Here is a 12,083-nt window from a genome sequence, read left to right as displayed (position 1 = left end):
ATTCAGAAGTTATATATGAATAAATTGTGTTTGTTCATTTTTTTTAAACAGACAAAAAATTTGGAGCGAAAGCTAGAATTAATGGAGCTCTAAATATAACCCTGAATTTGGTCAAACAGAATTTGCAGAATCATCGCTTGGTTTTGCCTTGTCTTCAGCTTTTACGAGTATATTCTGCCAACTGTGAGTATTTCAGAGCAGCTTTTAGTTAGCTCAGTGTTGTGAAGTTAACACAAAATGAAAATTCTGTACTTTAACTTCATAAGTCTCTAAAATTCGTGGACAAGGAAAGAGAATATTTAATATGGATCTTTGTAATTCTAACCCCCCACCACAAAAGTGAGGTAGGGTAAGAAGGTGAGTTGACAAAATCTTCAGAATTCTCATTAATTCCCCCAGTTTGTAAAGGCATGTAGTAAGGGGGATGAGTAGGTGGCCTGTGGAGAAGATTTGGAGGAATATGAGGATATTGGAAGCTGGAAAAACTGCTATGCGTAGTTGGATTTTCACAGATGAGAGGAAAATTGAGAAGGAAGGAATGTGGTGGCATAGTCACCTGGAGCTAATTCTCTTCAGTAATGAATAGGGGAGTAGCAGAACCGAAAATAAATAGCACAGGAGCCTCTGAGGAAGCTGGAGAAAACAATAATCACAGGGAGAGAGTCTCAGATGAAGTGTCTCCCAATGGGCGTGTACACACACACACACACACACACACACACACATTCTCTCCCTCTCTCACTAATGTAATATTAGGTCCCAAGCCCCTGAGGTATGGATTTTCTTCTATTCCCTGACTATGGGATTGGAATGATTAATAAAACACCTAGAATTGAGACTGTACAGTACATATTATTATTATTATTTTTTTTAGATTTATTTATTTTTTATTTATTTATTTTTTTAAACATCTTTATTGGGGTATAATTGCTTTACAATGGTGTGTTAGTTTCTGCTTTATAACAAAGTGAATCAGCTATACATATACATATGTTCCCATATGTCTTCCCTCTTGCGTCTCCCTCCCTCCCACTCTCCCCATCCCACCCTTCCAGGCTGTCACAAAGCACCAAGCTAATATCCCTGTGCCTTGCGGCTGCTTCCCCCCAGCTATCTACCTTACTACGTTTGTTAGTGTGTATATGTCCATGACTCTCTCTCGCCCTGTCAAAACTCACCCTTCCCCCTCCCCATATCCTCAAGTCCGTTCTCCAGTAGGTCTGCGTCTTTATTCCTGTCTTACCCCTAGGTTCTTCATGACATTTTTTTTCCCTTAAATTCCATATATATGTGTTAGCATATGGTATTTGTCTTTTTCTTTCTGACTTACTTCACTCTGTATGACAGACTCTAGGTCTATCCATCTCATTACAAATAGCTCAATTTCATTTCTTTTTAAGGCTGAGTAATATTCCATTGTGTATATGTGCCACATCTTCTTTATCCATTCATCTGATGATGGGCGCTTAGGTTGTTTCCATCTCCGGGCTATTGTAAATAGAGCTGCAATGAACATTTTGGTACATGACTCTTTTTGAATTTTGGTTTTCTCAGGGTATATGCCCAGTAGTGGGATTGCTGGGTCATATGGTAATTCTATTTGTAGTTTTTTAAGGAACCTCCATACTGTTCTCCATAGTGGCTGAACCAATTCACATTCCCACCAGCAGTGCAAGAGTGTCCCCTTTTCTCCACACCCTCTCCAGCATTTATTGTTTCTAGATTTTTTGATGATGGCCATTCTGACTGGTGTGAGATGATATCTCATTGTAGTTTTGATTTGCATTTCTCTAATGATTAATGATGTTGAGCATTCTTTCATGTGTTTGTTGGCATTCTGTATCTCTTCTTTGGAGAAATGTCTATTTAGGTCTTCTGCCCATTTTTGGATGGGGTTGTTTGTTTTTTTGTTATTGAGCTGCATGAGCTGCTTGTAAATTTTGGAGATTAATCCTTTGTCAGTTGCTTCATTTGCAAATGTTTTCTCCCATTCTGAGGGCTGTCTTTTGGTCTTGGTTATGGTTTCCTTTGCTGTGCAAAAGCTTTGAAGTTTCATTAGGTCCCATTTGTTTATTTTTGTTTTTGTTTCCATTACTCTAGGAGGTGGGTCAGAAAGGATCTTGCTGTGATTTATGTCATAGAGTGTTCTTCCTATGTTTTCTTCTAAGAGTTTGATAGTTTCTGGCCTTACATTTAGGTCTTTAGTCCATTTTGAGCTTATTTTTGTGTATGGTGTTAGGGAGTGATCTAATCTCATACTTTTACATGTACCTGTCCAGTTTTCCCAGCACCATTTATTGAAGAGGCTGTCCTTTCTCCACTGTACATTCCTGCCTCCTTTATCAAAGATAAGGTGTCCATATGTGCGTGGGTTTATCTCTGGGCTTTCTATCCTGTTCCACTGGTCTATCTTTCTGTTTTTGTGCCAGTACCATACTGTCTTGATTACTGTTGCTTTGTAATATAGTCTGAAGTCAGGGAGCCTGATTCCTCCAGCTCCTGTTTTCGTTCTCAAGATTGCTTTGGCTATTCGGGGTCTTTTGTGTTTCCATACAAATTGCGAAATTTTTTGTTCTAGTTCTGTGAAAAATGCCAGTGGTAGTTTGATAGGGATTGCATTGAATCTGTAGATTGCTTTGGGTAGTAGAGTCATTTTCACAATGTTGATTCTTCCAATCCAAGAACATGGTATATCTCTCCATCTATTTGTATCATCTTTAATTTCTTTCATCAGTGTCTTATAATTTTCTGCATACAGGTCTTTTGTCTCCTTAGGTAGGTTTATTCCTAGATATTTTATTCTTTTTGTTGCAATGGTAAATGGGAGTGTTTTCTTGATTTCACTTTCAGATTTTTCATCATTAGTATATAGGAATGCCAGAGATTTCTGTGCATTAATTTTGTATCCTGCTACTTTACCAAATTCATTGATTAGCTCTAGTAGTTTTCTGGTAGCATCTTTAGGATTCTCTATGTATAGTATCATGTCATCTGCAAACAGTGACAGCTTTACTTCTTCTTTTCCGATGTGGATTCCTTTTATTTCCTTTTCTTCTCTGATTGCTGTGGCTAAAACTTCCAAAACTATGTTGAATAAGAGTGGTGAGAGTGGGCAACCTTGTCTTGTTCCTGATCTTAGTGGAAATGCTTTCAGTTTTTCACCATTGAGGATGATGTTTGCTGTGGGCTTGTCATATATGGCCTTTATTATGTTGAGGAAAGTTCCCTCTATGCCTACTTTCTGGAGGGTTTTTATCATAAATGGGTGTTGAATTTTGTCGAAAGCTTTCTCTGCATCTACTGAGATGATCATATGGTTTTTCTCCTTCAATTTGTTAATATGGTTTATCACATTGATAGATTCGCGTATATTGAAGAATCCTTGCATTCCTGGAATAAACCCCACTTGATCATGGTGTATGATCCTTTTAATGTGCTGTTGGATTCTGTTTGCTAGTATTTTGTTGAGGATTTTTGCATCTATGTTCATCAGTGATATTGGCCTGTAGTTTTCTTTCTTTGTGACATCCTTGTCTGGTTTTGGTATCAAGGTGATGGTGGCCTTGTAGAAGGAATTTGGGAGTGTTCCTCCCTCTGCTATATTTTGGAAGAGTTCGAGAAGGATAGGTGTTAGCTCTTCTCTAAACGTTTGATAGAATTCGCCTGTGAAGCCATCTGGTCCTGGGCTTTTGTTTGTTGGAAGGTTTTTAATCACAGTTTCAATTTCAGTGCTTGTGATTGGTCTGTTCATATTTTCTGTTTCTTCCTGATTCAGTCTTGGCAGGTTGTGCATTTCTAAGAATTTGTCCATTTCTTCCAGATTGTCCATTTTATTGGCATAGAGTTGCTTGTAGTAATCTCTCATGATTTTTTTTATTTCTGCAGTGTCAGTTGTTACTTCTCCTTTTTCATTTCTAATTCTATTGATTTGAGTCTTCTCCCTTTTTTTCTTGATGAGTCTGGCTAGTGGTTTATCTATTTTGTTTATCTTCTCAAAGAACCAGCTTTTAGTTTTATTGATCTTTGCTATCGTTTCCTTCATTTCTTTTTCATTTATTTCTGATCTGATTTTTATGATTTCTTTCCTTCTGCTAGCTTTGGGGTTTTTTTGTTCTTCTTTCTCTAATTGCTTGAGGTGCAAGGTTAGGTTGTTTATTCGAGATGTTTCCTGCTTCTTAAGGTGGGCTTGTATTGCTATAAACTTCCCCCTTAGAACTGCTTTTGCTGCATCCCATAGGTTTTGGGTCGTTGTGTCTCCATTGTCATTTGTTTCTAGGTATTTTTTTATTTCCTCTTTGATTTCTTCAGTGATCACTTCATTATTAAGTACTGTATTGTTTAGCCTCCATGTGTTTGTATTTTTTACAGATCTTTTCCTGTAATTGATATCTAGTCTCATGGCATTGTGGTCAGAAAAGATACTTGATACAATTTCAGTTTTCTTAAATTTACCAAGGCTTGATTTGTGACCCAAGATATGATCTATCCTGGAGAATGTTCCATGAGCACTTGAGAAAAATGTGTATTCTGTTGTTTTTGGATGGAGTGTCCTATAAATATCAATTAAGTCCATCTTGTTTAATGTATCATTTAAAGCTTGTGTTTCCTTATTTATTACAGTACATATTATTGCAGAACATCATCACAAAATAATGACAATCAAAGTGGTAGATGCGTGTGTGTGTATTTATTTATCTGTATCTATACTTTGACAATATAGCTAAAGGTGTACTCACAGGAAAATAGTTTTGAATACTTAAATATTTAACACTTAAATAATTAAGAAGCACATAAGGAAATGAATTAATTGGCTGTTTAAACAAAGAAATTAGGAACAGAGCAATAAACATAAGGAAAGCAGAGGAATGAAATAGTAAAGAAAAAATACGTTATGAAATCTTCAAAAGTTGATTTAAAAAATAAAACAATTGGATTAAAAATAAAACAGATAAACCACTGAATGAAGGAAAAAGGAACACAAAACAGACTAAAATTAGAAGCGATAATGGAGTAATAAACAGATATAGAGGAAATTTAAATTGTCATACAAAACTTTAGGAACTACATTTTCGGTGGCATTTTATTTAATTAAGCACCAGGAGGTCAGTAAACAGTGTATCTATAATTTTTAAATAATATTTGTTCAGTATTGAAAATGTTAGGCACAATTTTCTGGTTAGGTAATTATTTGCATGTTCTGTCTAAAGTTGTTACCTGTTTTTCCCTACTGCAGTCGCTTTAGTTAAGGTCCTCATTACCTCTCACCTAGACCACAGTCTCCTAATGTGTCTCTCAAATCCATCTTTCCTACAATGCTGTTAAATCTGACCTGTATCTAAAATGCAGATCTGATTTGTTGTTCCTTTTGGGTAATTCCCTGCAGTTGAAAGAATTAACAGCTTCTAGGACCTTTCATAATTTGTTTTAACTTCTTTTCCCACCTCATCTTCCCATTGGCATGCCTTTGTCTAACACTTTGTTTTAACAACACGTAACTGCAATTTCCCTGCAACATTAAAAAATAAAGCAAAAAAACCCCCCTTCCTTTGAAGTATTGACTAAGGTGGACTTTACGAGGGACTTGAGTTCACATGTACTAAACAATTTGTATATATTTTTGGCTGTGTATCACATGTATATGCATTTCTACTCACTGAGGTTTTTAAATCACTTTACATCTTTTTTTCACCTTCCCAGCTGTGAATTCTGTATCCTTAGGGAAAAATGGAGTTGTGGAACTGATGTTTAAAATCGTCGGACCATTTAGTAAGAAGAATTCCAGTCTTATGAAGTGAGTAAATGTATTAAGTGTAAATCGAGGTATACCCTTTGTTATTTTGGGCCTTACCATCTTGATCTGTACAATGAGCAGATTGGGTTAAATTGTATCTAGGGTCCTTTCTCAGTTCTTAAATAGTGATTTAATTATGATACAGATTTTCTTTAGTACAAAGTTTAATCTTCAAAAATATATCAAAATTAGATAAATTCATTGAACATAGTGTTATGGAAATTTAGACTTTGAACATTCCTAGATACTATAATAGGAAAAAAGACCATTTATAGAGTATCATTCATTCAGAAACATTTATTGAGTGCCTACTATATTCCCTACCCAATTTTACAGTCTTTTAATGACTACTTCCTTCAGTTTTACAATTATCTGGATATATTTTAAATTTATACATTTCTTCTTTGTCAAAATCATGTTATTCTTTTTCTTACTTTGAGATATGTATATATATCTCAAAATATGTGTTATATATATGTGTATTTGTGTGTGTGTGTATATATACACACACACATCCATAAATAAATAAAAAATAAATATATTTACACACATATGCACATATTTATTTGTAGGTCTCTCAACCTCAAAATGAAAGCAGTTTCAGTTATTTCATTATATTTAGTACTTTCTTAAGCCAAATTAATGGTCATTCTTTAAAAAAAATTTTTATTATGGAATTTTTCAAATACAGCATTTATATTATATTAATTATTACTTATTATATTCAACAGTTATCAACATTCTGCCATGTTTGTTTCATTTATTCCCCCTCCAGACTTTTATTTATTTTTCCTGGGGTATTTTTAAGCAAATCCCAGATGTTTTCCACATATATATGAATTTCTGTAAGCAAATACCAGATATTTTCTCACTTTTCCCCTAAATACTTCATTATGTAACTCTGCTAAATAGGGACCTAAAAAATAACCATAATACTGTAATCATACTCAACAAAATGATTAATTCCCTAACACTATCTAAAATCTAGTGTTTAGTTTTCTCCAGTTGTCTCCAAATGCCCTTTAAAGCAATATCAGCCATGACGTTTACACTGTAAATTCTTTAGTATGATCACTATCAGACATAGTTTTTTTCTTTTAGTGTTACCAAAGTATCATTTCTTTGTTCAACAATATTAATAATTCTTTAAGATCATCTAATATTTTCTGATTGTCTGAGGAATGTCTTTTTTTTACAGTTGGCTTGTTCAAATCAGGATCCAAATAAGGGCTCTACATTCTACTTGATTGATAAGTCTTGTAATTTTTTGCAGTCAGTAACAGTCCCCCTACTTTTCCATTCTGTTTTATTTGTTGAAGGAACTGGGTGGCATCTTATAGAATGTCCCAACATAGATTAAGATGACTGTATACTGGGGTCACTTAATTTGTAGGTATATCCCTCAAATTTTCTGTAGACTGATGGAGCTTGAGGCTTGATTAGATTTGTTTTTTGTTTTTTTTTTAATGGTCAAAATATTTCATAGGTGGTGCTGGGTCTCTGTTTTGCACCACTGAAAATCATTGTGTTGAAATGTTCCATCCCCTTTCACCTAAAAACTTAGCAATATTTCATAGCATTGCCTGATCCATTATTTCTTAAAAGGTTCCAAAATAGTGACTTTTCTAATTTTCTCATTCTTTCTACTTTTATTAGCTGTGATTCTTTTATAAGGAAGAACTTGTCCACATCAACTATTTGGTTAACTTTTACAAATGAATAACGTCCAGAACATACTCAGTCTTTTCACCCTTACTTAATAAAGGTCAGATGTTTAGCTTTTACCCTGCTTGAAAATGGAAGCTTACTTGCACATATAATTATTTATTAAATATTATTTGGTGGGATGACAGCATATTTACTTATATAAAGATCATACACACAGTCTTAGAGCATCTGATGAAATGTGACAAGATAAAGAAAATGATTGTTCACAATTAGTAAAACCAACTTCCAGAATTGATGTAGTGTAGTGAGTGGGCTTTGGAGCCCTGCAGAACTTGATTTGCATGTTAGCCCTGGCTTCATGATATGAAGTAAGTTGCCTAACTTTTTATGCCCCAGTTTCCTGTCTGTAAAATGGTAGTATTTGTGCCTCCATCATAAGGTTGTTATGAGGATTTAATGAGGTAATTCTTGTAATTAGCACAATGCCTATATTAATGCAGTGTAATTAGTTTAGGTAAGTAATGTAGTAATGTGGATGTGCATGAATCCTAGTTAATATTAAAAATATATTCTTTATCTTTAAAATTTTTATGCCTTTTCTCTTCTTGATCTTTAAAGTACTTTAAAATTAATCTTGATCTTGGTTATGATCTCCTACTTAAGATCTACATTACTCTATTGTAACCAAGTTACCAAACCTAATATAAAAAGTTCCTAGGAGAAAAGAACATTTCACAAGTATCTGTATAATATACAACATGGACTATTTCCAAAACCATGTAGAAATCAGTGGGTCTAAACTTCTGAGAAAGGAATGTAAGTTATCTACATTATTCCTTCATTCTTTTTTCTATATTTTAAAAAGAAAAACTCTTTAAACTTTATTTTTATTTTAAAAAGGATAAACCATTCATTGACCAGACATCTATATCATGATTCCTTTATTATTTTGAATAATTGTAGGATCTCCCCCTTAATTAAACAATCTCAACATCTAGAGCATTTGTATACCAATTCTTCCTCCCCTTAATGCCGTGCATTTAGTTAGTTGAAGAAGATTGAGGGTTATTATTTATGTTTGAAGAGCAGCGCTTTCCTTTAGAATTTCCTTTCCTTTCCAATTTTAGGTTTTAGATTTAAACACTGTTAATCTAGAAGGAAGCAACTCTAAAAGTTATTGTAACTCTTTCTGAGTTTCACTACAGGTTTGGAGGTTATTGCAAGGATTGACTCCCCCCGCAACTTAAATAACTTCATGAGTACCTGGGGCTTCAGTTTCTCCTCCCTCACTGCTCCCAAATGAATAAGCCACAGGCTGCTTTTAAAGCCATTGTTAGTTATTATTCTGTGTGGGACTTGTGAAGACTGCAAAATATATGAGGAAGTATAAAATATTGGTGCTGAGAAATTCAACATATAAAAATGTACTTTTCAATAAATACTATTCTGTAATTGTTGGGTAACTTTTATATTATAAATTCATACTGGCTTATAACTGACATAGAATTGCAGAAATTCCTTTGTACTGAAGTTTTTAAAAATACCTTTTAAAAAACATCTTGGTAAAACTGTCAAGACGACTTTGCACCAAACTTCATAATTTCTTTTCATCTAATGGGGCTGTGGAACAAGCATGATGGGCAGAAGGCATTGGGTGCATATCCAGTTTTGGCAGCATTGAAGAATAAACATCAAGAGAAAAACATGTAGTTTAAGGCTTAGAAAATGTCAGAGCACTTCTGTTTGGTTCAAATGTGTTGTAAACAACTGCCAGCAGGCAGAAAGACTGTTTCTGAAAATGCTGTTAAGATTTTTAAAATTTTGAATTAAGACTTAGCTGTAGATGGGAAAATTCTGAGTTCATTGCAAATGATTGCCTCTAAGCAATTGTATTAGTTTCCTAGGACTGTTGTAACAAAGTACCTAGTACAAAGTTGGTAGTTTATAATAACAAATTTATTGTCTCTGGAGGCTGGAAGTTCAGAATCAACTTGTCAGCAGGACCAGTGTTCCCTTTGTAACCCGCAGGGGAGAATCCTTCCTTGCTTATTCCTAGCTTTTGGTGGTTTGCTGGCAATCTTTAGTGTTCCTTGGTTGTAGGTGCAACATTTCAGTCTCTGCCTCTATCATCATATGGTGTTCTCTCCTTGTGTGTCTGTCTTCAAATAGTCTTCCCTCTTTTTATAAGAGCATCCGTGTTGATGGATTAAGGGCAGTCTACTCCAGCATGACTTCATTTTAACTAATTACATCTGCAAAGACCCTGTTTCCAGATAAGGCCACGTTCTGAGGTGCTAGAGGTTTGGACTTCAACATATCTTTTTGGAGGAGGCTGACATTTCTGATTTCATAATTTTCTTTCTCAACAAGAATCTTGTATGATTTATTTTTCATATCACTTAGTTTTTATGTGACCCTAGGCATATTATATTCTGAAATCCTTAGTTTCCTTATTCATAAAATGTGTCAATTCTATGGGCTAGGATTTTTTTTTTTAAGAATTAAACTAGAAAACACATATACAAGGCATATGTAACAATTTTTGGCATTTATCATGCCTTGCTGAATGAAGTCTTCTTTTTTCCCCAAAATTGCCATTGTACTTAGAAGATCCATTTAGTTCTGATTTTGACCAATTTAAAAGTCATCCTTATTCTGATAGTTTTACAGTCTTAAGTGCATTTTATTGAATAATTATAAGATTATGAAAAGTTTCTTACTGATGATTCAGTGCTGTGAAAATTCTGTTATAATTTTATAGTTTTCATTTACTTTTAACTTGCCATTACCAAAACTGCACATTGTTTTGAGAAAGTTACATGCAGGAGTTTATATTTTTTAGAGCATATACTGTTGTTTTTATTTTACAAGTGTTATCATAAATAAATGTTTATATGGTTGCTTTATTTGTGTCAATAAACCAAAATGTAACTGTTAACAACTTGCTCTAGAGGGTAGCAGTAATGAGCATTTATTATAAATGAGCACTTAGTCTGTACCTAGTCCTGGATTATTGTTTCAGGTTTTATTTTGAACCAATATCCATCTTAAATCAGTATCCGTTTTAAATCTTCTAAGTCATCTTAGAAGTCATCATCTGGTCACGCTATGTGTACCACTAGTGTGTATGTAGCTTTATTAACTTTATTATCTTGTTTTCAGTTTTAATATCTTGAGTAGTTTTTCCATAGATATGTACATTTTATTACATTATCTAGATTGTAAAATTATCTGTGAAAGAGATAACTTTGTTTTCTAATTTTATACCCATGAAGAACCTGCTACTGTGGGTATCTAGTAGGCATTCAACAAATGCTTAGTGATGAGTGAAATGCTTAAATTTGACAGTGTACATATTTTTATGCAAATTAATTATCCTTGTTGAAATCTTACTAAGAGGTACTGGCTTATATTTTTAAAGTTCCTGAAAGTTCCATTTCTTCAATAACTCATTTTAAAAAAAATATTTGAATTACAGGCTTTCCACAGTGATGTTATATATATTTTCAAAGTTGCTTAATGGCCACTGATTTCACTGTGTGTAACTGCACATTTATATTTAAAGAATATATAAGTCCTCTAATGGGCAGTGAGAATTTTTGAGATGTTAATTAGGTCATTATTCTCTTTGGTGCCGTATGGCTGAAAAATGTTAAGGGTTCATACTTCCTCTCCCCAAACCTCCTAGTTCTAAAATATGTTACATTTGTTATCACATTAAATGTTAGGATTATTGCTTGATAGAGCTAAAATACTTTGAAGTCAGATAGCTACGAATATCTATAGAATTTTGTAGTTGCAAACTTTGTGTTAAAACTTGTTTTTGTTTTAATTTTTTTGTGAATCAGAATCTATGATTCTTAGTATTATTCCTTTGTGAACTCTGTCCCAGTCAGACACGGGTACAATGATTCCATTCACCTAACCTCTGATATGAAGACTTAGACATTGTTAATTTTCTTCTTTTTCTTTCTTAAACATTTTTTTTTGGTGCTTTTTTGTTGATATTTCAGTCTTCCTCATATCCAATTTTAACCTGAAGGAAGTGAGGCATATAGAGAAACAGCATATGTAATTGATTATAACAGGAATGACATTTGGAGTAGATACTAATTACTTATCTGAAAAGATTGTATGAATTTACTATTGTAGATTAATTTTACTAGTTTTGTTGTTGTTTGTGTTTTCTCATGTTGACAGGGTTGCTTTAGACACTCTTGCTGCATTGCTAAAATCAAGTAAGTTTTTAAATACTAGAAATACTAGATACTATTTTTCTGAGTATTCTGTCTACTATGTTAAAGAAACTGGAAATGTAGATTTAGTTTATGTTTATAAAGCTTGTTCATAATAATTTAATGTCAAAGTTGATTTTATCTTTTAGTACAGTCGATTGATATATATCTAAGATCATTTATGTTTATTGAGCTCTAATTTATCAGTACATTCATATAATTTATTCAAGTATATTGACTTCCTTTTTCTAAGTTACTTTCATAAACATAAAGCCTTGTTAGTAGGGGAAAGTAATATGTAAATATTATATAGTATCATTTTGAAAAAGTGACGCTAACATGGCCTTGAGAACATCTACCATGAAGAGTATCTTTGACAACTACTGTCT

General features: G+C 33.4%; 1 protein-coding gene across 4 annotated transcripts in view; it reads left to right on the top strand.

The window, feature by feature from the left end:
* AGTPBP1 (ATP/GTP binding protein 1) overlaps positions 1 to 12,083 on the top strand; it is a 176,594-nt gene that overhangs the window by 57,665 nt on the left and 106,846 nt on the right. For all 4 annotated transcript variants that reach the window (XM_032634995.1, XM_032634993.1, XM_032634994.1 and 1 more), the window contains 3 exons: positions 52 to 183; positions 5,698 to 5,791; positions 11,660 to 11,697. In XM_032634995.1, the coding sequence (XP_032490886.1) occupies positions 52 to 183; positions 5,698 to 5,791; positions 11,660 to 11,697 (264 nt within the window). The remainder of the gene's footprint in view (positions 1 to 51; positions 184 to 5,697; positions 5,792 to 11,659; positions 11,698 to 12,083) is intronic.

Source organism: Phocoena sinus, chromosome 6 (genome assembly GCF_008692025.1).
Source record: "Phocoena sinus isolate mPhoSin1 chromosome 6, mPhoSin1.pri, whole genome shotgun sequence".
In the NCBI taxonomy this organism is placed as follows: domain Eukaryota; kingdom Metazoa; phylum Chordata; class Mammalia; order Artiodactyla; family Phocoenidae; genus Phocoena; species Phocoena sinus.
The sequence above is the reverse complement of the archived record's forward strand: the minus strand, read 5'-3'. Positions and strand labels throughout refer to the sequence as shown.